Source organism: Pinus tabuliformis, chromosome 8 (genome assembly GCF_031772625.1).
Source record: "Pinus tabuliformis cultivar Carrire ecotype Pingquan chromosome 8, CPIR1, whole genome shotgun sequence".
Classification (NCBI taxonomy): domain Eukaryota; kingdom Viridiplantae; phylum Streptophyta; class Pinopsida; order Pinales; family Pinaceae; genus Pinus; species Pinus tabuliformis.
In genome coordinates, this window is record NC_142294.1 from 1,496,685,547 (window position 1) to 1,496,702,908 (window position 17,362).

The following is a 17,362-nucleotide window of genomic DNA, read 5'->3' on the forward strand; positions in this document are numbered from 1 at the left end:
AGTCATTAAAGAAATCAAGTGGTACAACCTCTCTAATAAGCAATTGTTGTGCTTAATTCAAAATTCTAACAACAATATAAACATAGTTTACATGCAACATAAAGATGGAATGAAATAGTTTTGTATACATAAAATTCATTTATGAACATGTTCAAAGTGAAAACATTTCATAGATAGAAAAGCATGAATAATTATCTGTAACGAAAGAAAGTCCACCAAATTGGTTGTTAGGAGTGATTTACCATCCAAATATAGGAAATAGTTATAGGTTCTACCCCCAAGCAATACCATGATACCACCAAGGTGAATGAAGCTCTTAGGAAACTCTAATATCACTTAGCCCAAACTATTTCTCTTGTTACAAAAAATGGGTCTCCACTCGCTCAACATATGTCATATCACTCTGTCAAAATGGGTTAGCACTTCAAGACCTCATATACGCATCAATCAACTTGGGCACACTCTTGCATTACGCTATGAGAAATAAGAAGAAATTACTTTATCTACTTCATAATCTCTTATGGAGCTTCCTCCCTTCCATCATTTGCAAAAGAAGTCCAAATTGTTGGTTACCTATGGGACTATGGAGGGAAAATTGCTTTCCATCCCAAAGTTTTATCTGAAGTTGAAGGGAAAATTACGTTCATATTAGAAATGCTTTAGTCAAGGAACACAACCCTCATTATCCTTGGGTTTAGCCAAGAAACCAAGATGGATTAACAAAACATTGTAGTATTCATAGGAATAAGTGGGAGCACCGAAATTTACATTTTAGGCCAATCAACAACGTAACAAGTTTCCTACTTATGTTGCACTAATGTCTTCCATTCATGAGATAAAGCCTTCTAGCTTTTAGGAGGTGGATGAAAAATATGTATGGTGTAATACCATAATACTGGAGTACAAATCCATACTTAATAATGATGTTCGAGAGATAGTTCCAAAACCTTCTAAGGAATTAGTGATTAATTCCTAGTTGATGAGAGCACATGTGCAAGTTTGTTACCAAAGGATTTAAATAAAAAGAGGGGCTTGACCATAATATGACTTTGTCTTTAGTCTATGATGGTTTTTAGGCACATGGGTCAGATACCCATGTTTGGAGGTCGATGAATGCATTTTATGCACTCACACATTCACCACAAGTTTGGTATTTCATGATTAATGAGTTTTTACTCAAATTGGGTTTCTCTAAATATTTTTTTTATGTTTTATGTTTTTTTTTTCTTATTTTTTTTAAATTTGATCCACTTGTATAAGAATATATGTAGATGATTTTATTATTGCAATAAGGTTTGAAAAGCTCATTTTTTAGTGTGAAATGGAATTGCCTTGTGATCTTGACTTGGGGGACATTGGTCTAATATTGGACTAAAAGTATCGTAGGTTGTTGATGAAGTATTCATTGGGCAAGGGAAGTATACCTTGAACATTATGAAGAGTTAAAAGTTCAAGAGGGAGTAAATATCCTAGTTTCTATTCCTTCGTATGTATACGTGGCCAACATTTTGATGTACCCCCTAATAGTGGGGAAGTTTGAGATGTTAAGAGTATCTTGGTTTGTTGGAGAACATGTTCCTCATAAAGGGGAAGATTTAGTTTACCTAGTTGTTTAGAACCTATGCTTCAATTTCTTTCATTGTATAAAAACCTATTATGTGAGGATCAATTTTCAATTCATCCTTAGAAGTTTAGTGTTGGGTTTTGAGGAAAATCACACCACCATGAATATCTTCTAAATTTTTTGGTGAGCACAACGACTTGAATAGTTACATTGAGGTGTGTTCTCATCCATGTGGATGAGCATGTTGGGTAGATATTGGTATTTGGTACCTATTATTAACATGTGGGGAACACTAATTGACTAGTTACATAGCAAAGTGCACTATGCATGTGTAAAATTCTGCTTGACACATGTTGTCATGTTCCTACCTATTCTCGATATATGTGGGGCTAGACTACTTGAATAGTTACATGGAGGAGCATGCTTGGTATGTACATATGTATTTGTATAACATGAGTGGTGCACTATTTGGGTGAGAATTTTCTGACACATAAGGAATTGTAATAGCCCCATGTTTATTGCCATATTAGCAATATAATTTATATATGTTATGAATGGTTGAGGGTTAAGCATTGTAATATGTATATATTGTAGATGAAAATGATAAAATGGAATACACTACCATACATAGATGGACATTAACAAAGTCATAGGGTGGTATGGTTCCACAACAAAGGAGGATGAAAGTGGGACCCAAGGGGTGATCCCACATGTCTAGAGTCTGATGCCATTTTTCTAAGTAATACAATCGTTGAATGCATGTGTGAGGTTAGTAGAAGAGTCATCTCACATAGTTATTAAAGCATGGATCTAAGCATGCTCATGTTAGACATTGGTGGGAAAGTCATCTAACTTAGTTAGGACAACATGGGCTAAGTAAAATCATCTTTAGGGCATAGTGAGATTCAAAAAAACATGGTGAAAGAAGGAAGAGGAAAAATTTGAGTAGAATGTGTGTGTAATCTTTGTAGATGACAAAAAAGGAAGGAAAACAAAGTTTTTTTTTCTCAAAGAGGTTGTAGTCATAATGTGTTTTGAGGAACATTTTTTAGAGATGGGAATGATACTAACTATTGGGTTGGAATGCCTATGAGGAATTCTCATTGGGAAATTACCTAAGATCCCATGTAAAGGGTGTTGTGAACACTCCCATAATAGATGGATTTACTGGAGCCCCCAACTAAGAGATTCCTAGCGAGACTGCACTAAATCCATGGTGGGGATAGTGATTATCTAAGGTGTTGTGGTGCATAGAGGGAAATCTCATCCCTTGTGTTGTTCACTAATGGGTATTGGGTTATATGAGTAGACTATAAACACGCATAGGAGATGTTTTTCCTTGTGGACTGATAACCCTAGCTCAAGAGTGACTTGTTGTAGAGAGAATTTGTGCAACAACACCTATGGCTGGGCAGAGCATCTGATATCTACAGTTAGTTCTGCAAAAAAATATAATTTAAGTTTTTGATCCCTGTTTTAATTTATAATTTTGACATTGTGTATGAACAAACTTTTTATTTCATGTTCTATGAGATTGAATTTTGTTATGTTTTGTTAATTGATTTGCAATCACAATTTTAAACATCTTGATAATTTCATGAGCATATGTATGTCATGTTGCACATGTTTCCATTTTTCAATTGGTATCTAAGTCATCAAATTAGCAATAACGTTCCTCATACTATGACATGTGTACATTGTATGAACATTAGTTGCTAGTGGTTATCCTTCGTGGGTAGGCACATTCTCTTAGTGTTAGTATTCAACCTTGCCGAGGCTGAGTTCTCCATTCTAGATGCTAGGGTAGTAACCTTGAGTTGTAACCCCCCTTTCCACTATTATATTAAAGAGGAGGGTGAATAACTACACATGGCTGAAGAGATTGCCAACATGTTTGGGTTAGAGTTGTTTGTAGCGGGAGCTTGTGAGAAGTTGTGTATAGCTATGTAATCATCTCTTCATAATTGTAGAAAGAAATGTGATTGTTGATCTAGATTTAGTATGTTGTTTTGATACTCAAATCTAACTTTTCATAGATCTATCATCTATTAACCATTGGTTTAATCTAACCTCTTTCTATGTGGTTTATACCCTCTTTAATTTTCCATACAATGTTTTATATTGTAAAGATTTGACATTTTGACACGTGTTTATGAAGTTTTGAGATTTAGCTATAAAGTATACAAGGGTAGATATATTATAATGAGATGAAATTTGACAAAAATGATAGAATGATCAAAGAGATAAAGACCAAAACACAATGATTCTTGGTCCCCTTCAGCTTTTATCAATAATGAATGAAAATGACAAGAAATTTTAATAATATTTATTATGATTTTTTTTTCAATAGAGAAAACGGTAATATTTTCATTAGTATTGCTAAGCTCAACAAATATCCCCATTTAGAAAGATCACATCAGCCATAAAAGAAATTGAAATATCAAATAAGTTTATTGAAAAATTTTATCAATTCTTTAGAATTCTTAAAATTGTAATCAACAATAAAAAAAACCTTACTTACATATTATTATCTCAAATTTTATTAATTTTGATTTATTGATATATTATTTACCACAAGCATATCAATTCTTTAAAATTCTTAGAGTAGTAATAAAAAATGAAAACCTTATTCTTTTTATTATTTCAAATTATATTAATTTTTTTTTTAATGATTTTATTAATTCATTATTTTATTTAAGAATTAATTTGGGCTCAAAATTTTGAATAATTAGTATAATGTTTTTTTTTTTAATATTATAATATAAACTATAATACAACTACAAAAAGTAATAACTTACCGTATATTACATAACCGTGTTTTAAATCACCATCATCTTTATTATACACAAACACTGCAATAATAAAAATCACTGGAAATGAAGGAACATCCTAAAAATTCTCGAAGGCAATCTGACAATGGCATAAAACTGCATGAAAAGCTATCTTCGTAAGCGCAGTTATAAAATACAATTCCAAGCAAATGATGAGGTTGTTTACACCCTTTGAAGTTCTTAAAGAAAAGCATAAACATAAATTACAGCTGATATTCTACCAGCCATATCAAAATAAAAACGTGTATTGGATTTGCCAAATAGTTTGCTTCTGCTACGTAGAACCCATAGGATACATGCAGTGTCTGAGGGGTAGAGATAGAAGTAGAGAAATAAATGATCACCTCATTCACTGGAAAGACAGCCCTGTTTTCACATCAACCATCCAAAAATAAATAATGGGAAAATATGGGTTTTTACATCAAGCATCCAACCTTATCACTGTGAAAATTCGGAAAACATGGTGTGAACCTATCTCGCAACATAGCCATGGCAAGTAAGAAATCATAAATAAAATAATAATAATAATAATAAATTATCTAGAGACAGGTTTTGGGTTTTAAGAAAACAATAGCATATAATAGCTGAGTGGAATTAAAACCTTCTCAGATTGTTACAAACTATAGGAGATAAACTACCTCGTAAGGAGTGCAATCAGTGTAGTGAGTTCGAGTATTCATCCACTGCGGTGGAAAATGTGCAATTAAAACCTTCACAAATGGTTACAAACTATAGGAGATAAACTACCTCGTAAGGAGTGCAATCAGTGTAGTGAGTTCGAGTATTCATCCACTGCGGTGGAAAATGTGGAATTAAAACCTTCACAAATGGTTACAAACTATAGGAGTCAAACTCCCTCGTAAGGAGTGCAATCAATGTTAGTGAGTTCTGGTAATTCATCCACTGCGGTGGAAAATTTGCAGGTTTGAAGCTTACCAACTAGTGATTGCGTATTTAGCACTTTGTGTGGGTCCGTTATAATGGGTAAATGCTCTATAAACTCGGGATAGAAAGGGATAGAAAGTAAAGTTCACATGCAGAAAGTCTCAGATTAAAGAAACATGTGGAAAGTTAAAGTAGTAGTAGTTGTTATTATTGTTGTTGTAGGGCTTTATTTTTTTGGGTATGTGGTAGTGAAGTATCTATTGTTAGGTATTAGTGGAGTAGGAACAAACAACAAAGATGAGTTGATGGTTTTCTTTGGTGTTCTATATTAGGCAAAGTGGCTAGCGAAGAATCTTCTATTGTTGTGCAAGATCATTAGTTTTTATAGTACTTGTCCATCAAAACATGACCAAAAAACATTCACAATTAAAACATATATAGATAATATTAAGTTATATAAGTTATTATATTATGTCTAAAATGAGCCCATATATTGATTGGGCTTACAAGTGTCCAACACTAGCCTTTAGTATCACAATTTGATAGGACATTTTGTCCCAAATACCTCCAGGTCTGATTTAGAAAACAAGACAAAATTAACAAGCAAAAATTTCATCCCATACTATCCAACAGTACACTAACCCCAATAAATATACACTGGAGCAACTATGGCCAAAGTTCATTGGTACCTGCACAAGAATAGAGAAGATATGTGTCAACATAACTGCATATATGTTCATCGATGCAATAAATGACACCAACACACAAGATTGAGGAATTAAACACATGAAAACACAAAGGAAAGCACAAGGATCAACCATAAGAGTTTATCAGCTATTGGATCACATCCAAATCAATCCAAAACACACATTTAAATTTGGAAAAAAAACAATCCATGTCAATCCTCCTTTTCAATCAAATTCAACAACAAAAAACTATAAAACCACCTCACAATTGCTTCATAAACTTTCATTGTACTCATCTGCAGCTGGATTCGCTCCATCAGAGACTGTGCACATTGTAATCCAATTTGAATTATTCAAGTATTTATATTTTAAATCTTCCATTAATTTACAGTATAAACTTCAATTTTTTTCTTTATTTTTTTTTTCCTATTATTTTTAATCTTCCATTAATTTACCATATGAAAAAATTGTGTGTGAAATTTAGCTTATGTGTGTGAAATTGCAGACAAACAACCATAGCATATGAGTCAACATAGAACAAATTAATCATGCCCAACATGCAATTTAGGTTCTGTGTGTGAAATTGCAGACAAAAAAATAGCATGAGTCAAAAAAGACAAAAAATTAATCATGCCCAACAAAGACAACATAGAATTAAATAAGACTCAGTTTCTATTATGCAAGTTGGAAAATAATGATGAAGTCGAGTCTTTCCATAATGCGAAAGTCCAGTCTCGTAAAAAATTTCATAAACAACAATCTTGTCTTTAAGTAGCAGTTCCTTTAATATAAGCAATAGTGTCCTTAAAAAAGGCTTACATATGATGTCAAACAAGGGCCATTTCATTCCAGTTGCCGATGAAATGAAGACACTTTCATTGAATTGAGGTGTTTCACATAATTAAGAGTAAAAGTTCTTATATATTTGGAAAAAATACAATATGGGAAGCAGATGTGGCTAGCAATGTAGAGAAACTAAAATATGCAATGTCTGTGTGTTGTTGTTCACGCTAATCAGTGGGTTGACCATTGATTTTTCCATTACTTCATGGTTGACAAACAACATCAGTTAACAAGGGACCTAAGATTTGTACTTAGGTGTCTGAGTTTGTTAGAGGCACTCTATAGTTTGGATGCCTTACATGGAATTAGGAATTATGTTATGTTAAATTAGGTTTGATGCCCTACATCTTATTTCTTGATGTTATTGAATATGTACCTAAAGATTTACACGTAGGTTAGAATAATTTTTATGGAAATACAGGTGTGTGTAAAATTGTTCTAAATGTCTTAGAATTAGAGTGTTTTAAGATACATTCAAACACTGAAACTTTTAGTCACCTTTTTCACTGACCTTAACAACAAATGAATTTAAAACTTGCTTCACTTAATCAACACCTATTCCTAGCATTTGTAAGGAGACCGTTTTCAAAATCCTTCCATTTTTTTTGAGGTTGACCGGGATATTATGGGTTTGATGCCTTGCTCACGATACATGATTGTGTTCAAGCTAAATTTAGGCCTGATATTTCTATCAAAAACATAGGCCTCATATTTATATCAAATAAATAAATTCCTGATCTCTGTGGATGGAGATTCAAATCGATGCATTTGAGTTTTACATTCAGCTTTGTAATATTTATTTCACATTATAAAACTAGCAAAGTCATTTTTTATTAAAGGTCCACCTATAGGTCTTCAAGGTTCAAAGTCATGTCAGGTCTAAGTTCAGTAACAAGAAATTGATGTAAAATGAAGATAACATAAGGGAGGGAGGCTTATGTTAAATCTCAAAAGAACTGTTGCCACAGACCAAACCATTATTCAGATATTCATCTAACATTCATTGATATATGCAGGTTGCCTCATACCAAACCATTATTCAGATATTCAAATAACATTCTTTGATACATATAGGTTGCAAACACATAAATTTCTTATTCAAATATATGCAGGTTGCAAGTATTGATTAACCTGTTCATATTTAAATTTTAGGAATTAAATAAGACTGAGTTTATATTATGCAGGTTGCAATTATTGATTAACCTTTTCATATTTAAATTTCTTATTCAAATAAGACTGAGTTTCTATTGTTGAAACAACTTCCACTCACAACTTTTTTTTTAACAATATGCATGTTTTTGCAGCCATGTCACGAGTTTTAATTGCAGATTGTATAAGGAACATGAGGAGGCAAGGGACCAAGGGTGCCCAATTGTGATGCACTTCATCAAAAGAGGAAATGGTGGATGATGTGAATGTTTCTAATGCTCCATGAAATGATGTTGAGAATGTCCATGTGGTGGCAAATCCTATTTTCTAGCCATCTACCACAGCGCCACCCTCAACCAAAATACAAGGTGCAATCTCAACGAAGAAGATCAGTGCCATAAGAGGGTGGACAAAGGAAGACATCCTAGGTGCAATTGATGATAGAGAGTTGAGGGGATATTTAGTATGTGCATATGCAAAAAACCATGGAATTGCAGCTTCAAGCATACTTTATTGGATTAATGGGCTCACTCATACAAAGCGTAGAGGGTTTGCTATTGTTATGACTGGTGAGAAGGAGGCCGAGGTGGTTGTGTGGTGTAAGGAGATGGCCCAAATGGGACATGGGTTAGAGTTGATACAACTCAAATCCACAGTAGCTCAAATCTATCAGGGAAGGCCAAACCCCTTCAAAGATGGGTTTCCTGGCAAATCTTGGTGGAGTGGGTTTTAAAAAAGGAATCGAGACCTTGTATTATGAACAATGGAGGGTCTTAACAGAGACAGGGCTTTAAATTTATGCCCTATAATTGTGTCTAAGTTCTATGACACCCTTTCCCATGCATATGAGAAAAACTCTTATGCCCCAAACCATATCTAGAACTATGACAAAATAAGATTATAGGCTGGAAGGAATTGTGGCATGTGGGTAATTACCAAGAGAGGGAGCAGAAATGTGGCAATCTTTTTTCCTAGGAGCAGGGAGTGGATCACTCTACCTTGTTGTGTCAATGAAATTGGTTCTTCAATCCTAAGTTTATATTTATTCAAAGGAAAAACACAACTTAAAAACTACATACATAATTGTGAACCAGGTTCATGCATGGCTGCACATCCCCATGCATGGATGACAAAGGAACTCTTCTTGAATTGGATTTTTCACTTTGTTGCATATGTGCAAGCTAGTGTCTTGCCTTAAAATAAACACCTATTAATTTTAGACAGTCAGGGAAGCCACATGTTTGTGCAGAAAATCGAGGAGGCCAACCATTTAGGAATTGACCTATTAACACTTCTAGCCCATACCACTCACAGATTGTAACCCCTTTATGTCAGCGTTTGGGCCTTTCAATAATATTTCAGGGTAGAGAAAGCTTCATGGATGACAAAGAATCCAAGGGTTGGGGTAAGAATATTTGTGCTAGTTGCGCTTGCATGTAAAGAATTTAAAAGGGCTCTAACACCTTCTAATATCAAGGCTGGATTTAGGATGAATAGAATTTGGCCACTGAATGTTGATGCTTTTATTAATGATACTAGTTGCAACCAGGAATTCGTTGTGGAAGGCTAGGAAGCAGAGGACTTACATGACCATGTTGATTCCCAAGAAGATGTGGATTGGCAAGAAGATGTTATTACTTGAAGGCATGATATCCCTTTCTCAAAGGAACTCCTATGATGATGAAATGTATGTGAGACACAATTGAGTAATGAACCAATTGCCAACAACATGGAGGTTGGCACACCCACTGAAACACCTACTAATTATGCATGTGATAATCCAAATGACGAAGTTGATCATGAAAATGACAATGCAAATGTGGTTTCCAATGAGAATGTAACAAGAATCAATAATGACCAATTGAGCATGCCAACCTATGTAACCCCACCATCATGGTTTGCAAAGGCCGTGATGAATAACAAAAAACATAATGTCTCGTCCACCAACGATGAAATCATGGTCATGCCTTCTCAAGTAGCAGAGTTGAGCACTGAACTTGTTCATTATTTTGTGGACAATGGATCACCTGAATAAGAGTCTATTCATAATGAATTACTAAATGAAGACAACAATGGCATTCAATCAGGTTTCCATGAGGTTGAAAGGCAAGTGTCAATCCATCAAGAGCATATGAAAACGAGCCAAACAATACTTGGTAGGTTCCTAAAGCTACCAGTAGAGAGAGTGAAGACCTCATCAACGCATTCAACAACAGACTATCTTCGGTTAGAGAGGAGTTCATAGTTACTCACCCGTCTAGAATATATGAACCTAATATTTACGTTTGAGCATAAAAAACTTGAAATTAAAAAATCTAAAGAGAGAAAGAAGGATTTGGCCAAGGAAAATAGAGATTCAGGGATTGCCGCAAAAATAGCTCAAGCAAAGGAAAGGCTCGAAAGATAGAAAACAAGGGAAGAGAAGGAACATCAAAAATAGTTGGCAAGGAAAGAGAAGGAGGAAAGAAAGGCTCAACAAGTGCTAGAAAAAGAAGGGATGATAGATAGGGAAAAATATGGCGCAACTCACTTGGAGGAAAATAGAATGATGTTCAACACTTTGGACCACATTGCATATCATACATCATCGTACTAGGATCTGATTAACATCCAAGTCCCCCACTATCAGCCAGGGGTTATACCCACCCCCTATACACCTACCAGTGCAGGGGTAAATCCTATGTATTATAGGCCACCTCCAGTTAGTGTTGGGGTTAGTAGAACAAGTGGAAAATTCATCTACTCAATCCCTCCATGGTTACAAGGAGTAAACTGGACTCAAGCATATGGAAAAAACCTGGCTCGGGCAAACACTTCAACAAGTTTGGGCAATTCAGAAATTGGAGGCCATCAAGCATATGGATGGCATGACTTTTTTGTTTGTAACCAAATTGCAATGTAAGTTCCAATGTGTATTTGGATACAGTTCAAAATACAAACATACAGTTTAATATACTAGTTATATATACAATATATTTCGAGTATGGTTTATAATTTATAATGTTATAAAAACTAACTAATTGGCATGTTACAAAAAATAACTAGCTAACTAACTAAATTCCATTGTTACAAAAACTAACTAACTGACTAACTAAATTTCAATGTTACAAAAACTAACTTATTACAAAAACCTTGCATAATTTATAATGTTAAAAAAACAACTAAGTGAGATGTAACATAAAGTAACTAACTAACTAACTAAATTGCAATGTTACAAAAACTAACTATAAACCCACTCTGTCTATTTATGTTCTATTATTTCCAACTTATATAAATGCCATCCCATTTGATATTTAAGTATGCAACACATATACATAGCTTAAGGTTGGTGGAATTATGGAAACATGGAGGAATTATGTGAACGATAACATTGGTTGCACATTGTTTACTGAGCCTACCTATCATTTACTGCCCACACGTTATTTAGTGAGCCTACATTTAATTTGCTGGCTGCACATTCCTTACTTAACCTAGTTTTCATTTACTCGAAGCACATTCTTCGTTGAGTCTAAACATAGTTCAACTCAGTCTATATTATAGAAATTATACTACTAGTAGTTGTTGGAGTCCTAATTTTCTATAAATTCTTCAGACCTAATTTTCAATTATGCACTGATTTATTAAGTTCACCCATAATTTAGTTGTTACATAACATAAGCACTCCAACTAGATTTCATTTAGAAATGTCTCAAAAAATTCTTCAAGAATTTCATCGCTGCATGTTAATCCACTTGAGAATTAAATCTACATTAAGACCACTTTGTTTAGAAAACATAGTACTTGCAGGTTATGTGCTCCCATAACCACCTAACTGAAAGAGTTATGGCTCATGGGTAACCCAAAAAATGGCTCAGTCACTCTCTTTGTATAAAGGTATCAAAATGCAGTTAAGAGTGGGAATGTAATCATAAGAAGACAACAATTTCTAGTAAGACATTTTTTTTCATAGTTACTTACAACAACCTCTTAATACAAAATAATAATATGAGAAGTGGATGGAAGAAAGGTTTAATAAAAACCAGGAACCAGTTGCTGATCATTTAACATGCAATCTCACCTAGCAATGCCATGTGGTTATCCAACATAAACAAAAGAAAATGGTCCAAATAAATGGAGTTAAAAATAGTTTTTCCTTGGAACTATCTCAAAGGCTTTGATGGCATGGGGATGAAGCCAATGAAATAATGGTCCAATGTGTAACCATAATGATTTATATTTGTATCTACCCTCCTAGAATATCTTGGTCTCTTTTATGGAACATTCCACATTCCATTATGCACAATAAATTTTATTGTTTGAAAATTTCTCTTATCACAGACAAATTGAAATGTTTTTCCTTTAAACTTAAAGAAAAGTCATCATAACAACATTTTTATTAGTCAAACAAAGCAGACAATCATCATTGTTTTCTCAGTACAAATAAAACCCTACATACACAAAAGGCACAAAAGCCACCGAATAACCCACATAACTCACAGTAAAACCCCAAATTCCATATTTTCTTTAAAACCCTTTAACGAGTGAAAAAACGCCATTTGTGTTTTCAACCTAAGCCACAAAATCCACCAATTAAGACACAAAAGCCACCAATTGAAGCCATAGAAAAACCCTACATCCACACAAGGCACAAAAGCCAACAAATAACCCACAAAACCCACAATATAATCCAAAATTTCATATTTGTTTTGAAACCCTTTAACCAATGAAAAAACCCTAATTTTTTTCAACCTAAGCCACCAATTAAGCCACATAAGCCACAGAAAAACCCTACATCTACAGAAGGCACAAAAGCCACCGAATAACCCACAGAACCCACAATATAACCCCAAATTCCATATTTTCTTTAAAACCCTTTAACTAGTGCAAAAACCCTATTTTTTTTTCAACCTAAGCCACAGAAGCCACCAATTGAAGCCACAAAAAAACCCTACATCCACAGAAGGCACAAAAGCCACCGAATAACCCACATAACCCACATTATAACCCCAAATTCCATATTTTATTTAAAACCCTTTAACCAGTGCAAAATCCCCATTTTGTTTTTCAACCTAAGCCACAGAAGCCACCAATTGAAGCCACTGAAAAACCCTACATCTATAGAAGGCACAAAAGCCATCGAATAATCCATATAACCCAAATTGTAACCCCAAATTCCACATTTTCTTTAAAACCCTTTAACCAGTGCAAAAACCCAATTGTTTTTCAACCTAATCCACAAAAGCCACCAATTAAGCCATGGATGCCACCAATTGAAGCCACATAAAAACCCTACATCCACAGAAGCCACAAAAACCATCAAATAACCCACAAAACCCACATTATAACCCAAAATTCCATATTTGCTTTAAAACCATTTAACCAGTGCGAAAACCCCAATTTGTTTTTCAACCTAAGCCACATAAACCACCAATTGAAGGCATAGAAAAACCATACATTCACAAAAGGAAAAAAAAATCCAAAGAATAACCAACATAAAAACCATACATTCACAAAAGGTACAAAAGCTAGAGAATAACCAAGAAGACTAATGGTGTGAATACCGAGAAAATTGATGTGTTTACAAACACAGTTGCAAGTATGGATGGCAAGATGAAGAATCCTACTAGGGAATGATGATGCCAAGCTCCAAATGTCTGCTGCAGTGAGCCGACCATGGTGTCCAGTGTTGGGTCAAACAGGGTCGAGTGAGCGAGAGAAATCAAACAAAGGTCCCTCCAATTCTGAACCAAAGTCAACGACATATAACCCTGCAGCAAAGCAATGCCACCCAAGAGCCAAAAGCCTTTATTGTCCCCAAACCCCACCTCTGCGGTCGAAGAAAACAACGCAATAGTGGAACAAGATGCCATAAAAAGTGATAAACAAATGTCCACCTCAACATAAACCAACACCTCACACACAACTACCGACAAAGCAGAACGAGCGGGCTTTGGGCCTGAATAGAAATGAACAGGGAGTGAAACAAGGTCAAGTAGTCGAGGCAACATGAACCCTAAATGGCGCCAAAACACGAAGATGGGGTCCACTCTGCAAAGGAGACATGTGCAACGTACATCCGAGTCAACTCACCAAGTGTCATTTTTGGTCCACATAGGGAGACCACTCAACTACTAGCCTCCCCCTAGAAGAGTTTGATATATCCTAGGACTGAGACGATCAAGTTTTGAATCGTCTTCACTCATTAATTAGATGCATCACATTACACAATTGATCAAGATTTCCAGAAGTATTTCTTTCTCACATATTTTTTGAGAACATAATCATGTTGTTAATGGGTTGTCTAAAAATGAATGTAGCTATAATCATGGCATGATAAAGTACACAACTTTTGCAGAGGGAACTTTTCTACCCTCAGCGGTCATTAAATTCTGAAACTATATCTTTTGACATTATGGACAGTTTTTTTTGGATACAAGTTGTTCCTACCGTAGTCAATATTTTTGTTAATGACAGTAATGTCCCTAGTATGATCAAAATTGTACAAGATCGATAGAAGCAGGCATTAGATGTAATTGCCAGATTAAACAAGTGAAAAATTAGTAGAACATGAAGAAAGTAACAATAGGGAAAGTGTCATTTATAGAATTACGAGGGACAATAGTAGAATCTGGATAGTAAGTTAAAAGAGAAAAAATTGCGAAAATGTTACTGCTTTTCATTAATGAAAGTATGTGATTTAAAAAACAAAAAAAAACCCTCTAATAAAAAGAATAGTTTAGCTAGTACTAGCCTTGAATGGCTTGTATTTTTATCGTTAGTCACTATATTTTCTATGCATAATATTTAATGCCAGCATTGTAATTGTATTTAAATTAGAATGCACATATGTTTGTTTCGAAATTTTTAATAAAACATACATGCAATTCCGGATGTTCTTGTAGCCGAAGGAAAAATATTTATTCAAGAGTTTCCAAGATCTTTGTTGTATGCTCTGTTCGGGAAGATGATTAGATGCTATATATAAAGAAACTATATGCTGCAATTTTATTTTAATGGTTCGATGTTTACGTCATAGACGTTGGCCAAAGTGTGAAAACACTAGTATTCCAAAATTATCAACATTCTTTACATATTGATTGCAGGGAACCCCTCATCACAAAGAATATGTGGAGAAATGTTATAGCACAAGTATGTATTCACTTGCCTTTGGGTTGTGAATAAGAAATCTAGTATTATTTCGAAACATTATAGTGAATAAGGTTCCAGTAGAGTAAAGAATTTTAAGATGCATTAATGGCTCTTGAAAAATTGCAGGCTTTGTTCCAAGTTACAGTCCTCCTTATATTTACATTTAAGGGGAATGACATTTTAAAGTTGAAGAAATATAGTACAGGCCAGGCAGACAAAGTGAGAAACACTGTAATTTTTAATGCCTTTGTGTTTTGCCAAGTAAGTTCACAGATTCAATTCTTAATAGTGTTTCTTTGCTCCCAGATTTTTTCTTGCTGCATATATTCCAAAAGGATGGTCTCTTTCTTGAAATATCTTGTTCAAAGAAAAATCCATGGTTTTAATTCTTTTATTACGTTGGTTTGACTGTTACAACAGATATTCAATGAATTCAATTCAAGGAAACCAGATCAGAAGAACATCTTTGAAGGACTATTTTCTAGCCATTTGTTCATCGCAATAATAAGTATTACGCTTGTTCTTCAGGTAAAAAACAACATAATTTACAATGTTATGGTGTTGTCAATGGTTCTTTCATGGTAATTTGCATCAGCGCATGCTGACTAACCGTTGGTAGATCAATTGCGTGTAATCAATGTCACATAATTTGAGTTCAACAATGATTAGGTTAGTAGACCAGTTGCTTGTAATCAATGCCACATAGTTTGAGTTCAACAATGATTAGGTTCGGTTTGAATAGCTATTAGGTCTCTAAATTATATATCTAAAATGAATTATAAGATAAAATAGTTAGAAATTAACATCATCAGTAAACATGAAAAATTCTATCTCTGACATGGAAATAAGAATAAATTACAAGTTTGAGTTGTAACAAAAAGTTATAAGTTTGAATAAATTTCAAGATTGAGTTATAACAAAAAATTATAAATTTTAAAATTGGCCAAATTTCAAATCTCAACATTAAAATTTTGTGAACCTTGTCACATAACTTATTACCAAACCAACATCAAATGTAGAATTCACCAAAAAAAACTTGACATTGAGTTATGTTGGTCTTTCCTTTTATTTTGTTAATCTTCTCATCTTTACCAGAATGTTGTACTGATTTGCAGGTTTTGATAGTTGAGTTTGCTGGGAAATTTGCATCAACCACTCCCTTGGATTGGAAAAAGTGGATTCTCTGTATTGTAATTGGTTTTCTAAGGTTTCAAATCTTAACCCCTTGTACTTTATGTTTCACTTGATAGGTATTTCATTGCTTTCATGGGCTCTCCCATTCTTGTAGATTGATTGACTCTAAATAATATCTTTGTGTAAATTTCTGGCAGTTGGCCTCTAGCGGTCATTGCAAAATTCATTCCTGTGGATGCAATCTTGGATCACTTCCGTCGAAAGAAATCTTCTTCAGGTAACTCATTACGCTGGCCTAGATCTCAGTAATTCTATAGTTGTATCACTCTGATGATAAAATTCTAGTAATTTCACTCGCTGAGATTCGGTGCAGATTGGTTAATTTAAATAAATATATTTTAGGCAGAAAGACTGAATGGGTGTATGAATATTTTTGGCAGAACACGGGGCAGCTTCCGACGGAAGAGCTGAAATGAATAGAGAGGAAAGTCATCCTCATGACAATGTATGAGAGCACTTTACTAATAAGTTTTGCGTGGACCTTACATATGAAATGCACGAGGACCGAAGAACAAAATGGATCTGACGAAACGATTCCACATTTTGATTGCCACTTCGGGATATACTTTGGAGTAACATTCTAGTAGGGGAGAGGTTTTTATTGTTGCCCAGGGAGTAGGTACCAGTAGTTGTTATACTGCTGGTATTTGTTTAGCTGACAATTTTATTTTGAATATATTTTACCAAATTTTTTGAATTTTTATTTTTTATTTTTTTAAATATAATTTTTATTTTATTTTTAATTATGTTTATGGGTTTTTTCTTATTAGAAGTAGGCATTTTTATTTTTTTACGAATTGCTTTTTTTTTTATCAAATAGTGTAAATTGAAATGTATCAACATATTTTAGTTTTCACCACAACAACAAATAGAATTAAAAATAATAATCATATCTAAATCACTTGTTTAAACCATTCTTATATTTTATAAAATATAATTAAAAATTGATTGTGCGAATTAGGAAAAAAAAACAAACATGCATGACAACTTAGATTGATTTTAAAACTTATAACTATTCACATTTTGAAATATATAACTGGTTATTTGGAGAGTTTGGTCCACTCGAGTACCTAAGTGGTTGC

General features: G+C 34.0%; 1 protein-coding gene across 1 annotated transcript in view; it reads left to right on the forward strand.

Annotated features, from left to right (window-relative positions):
- Positions 1–16,961, forward strand: part of LOC149241495 (calcium-transporting ATPase 8, plasma membrane-type-like) — a 650,446-nt gene extending 633,485 nt beyond the window's left edge. The window contains exons 31-36 of the mRNA XM_089367532.1: positions 15,041–15,086; positions 15,213–15,347; positions 15,507–15,614; positions 16,202–16,293; positions 16,418–16,497; positions 16,661–16,961. Of these exons, the coding sequence (XP_089223658.1) occupies positions 15,041–15,086; positions 15,213–15,347; positions 15,507–15,614; positions 16,202–16,293; positions 16,418–16,497; positions 16,661–16,731 (532 nt within the window). The 3' untranslated portion in view covers positions 16,732–16,961. The remainder of the gene's footprint in view (positions 1–15,040; positions 15,087–15,212; positions 15,348–15,506; positions 15,615–16,201; positions 16,294–16,417; positions 16,498–16,660) is intronic.
- The last annotated feature ends 401 nt before the right edge of the window (positions 16,962–17,362 follow it).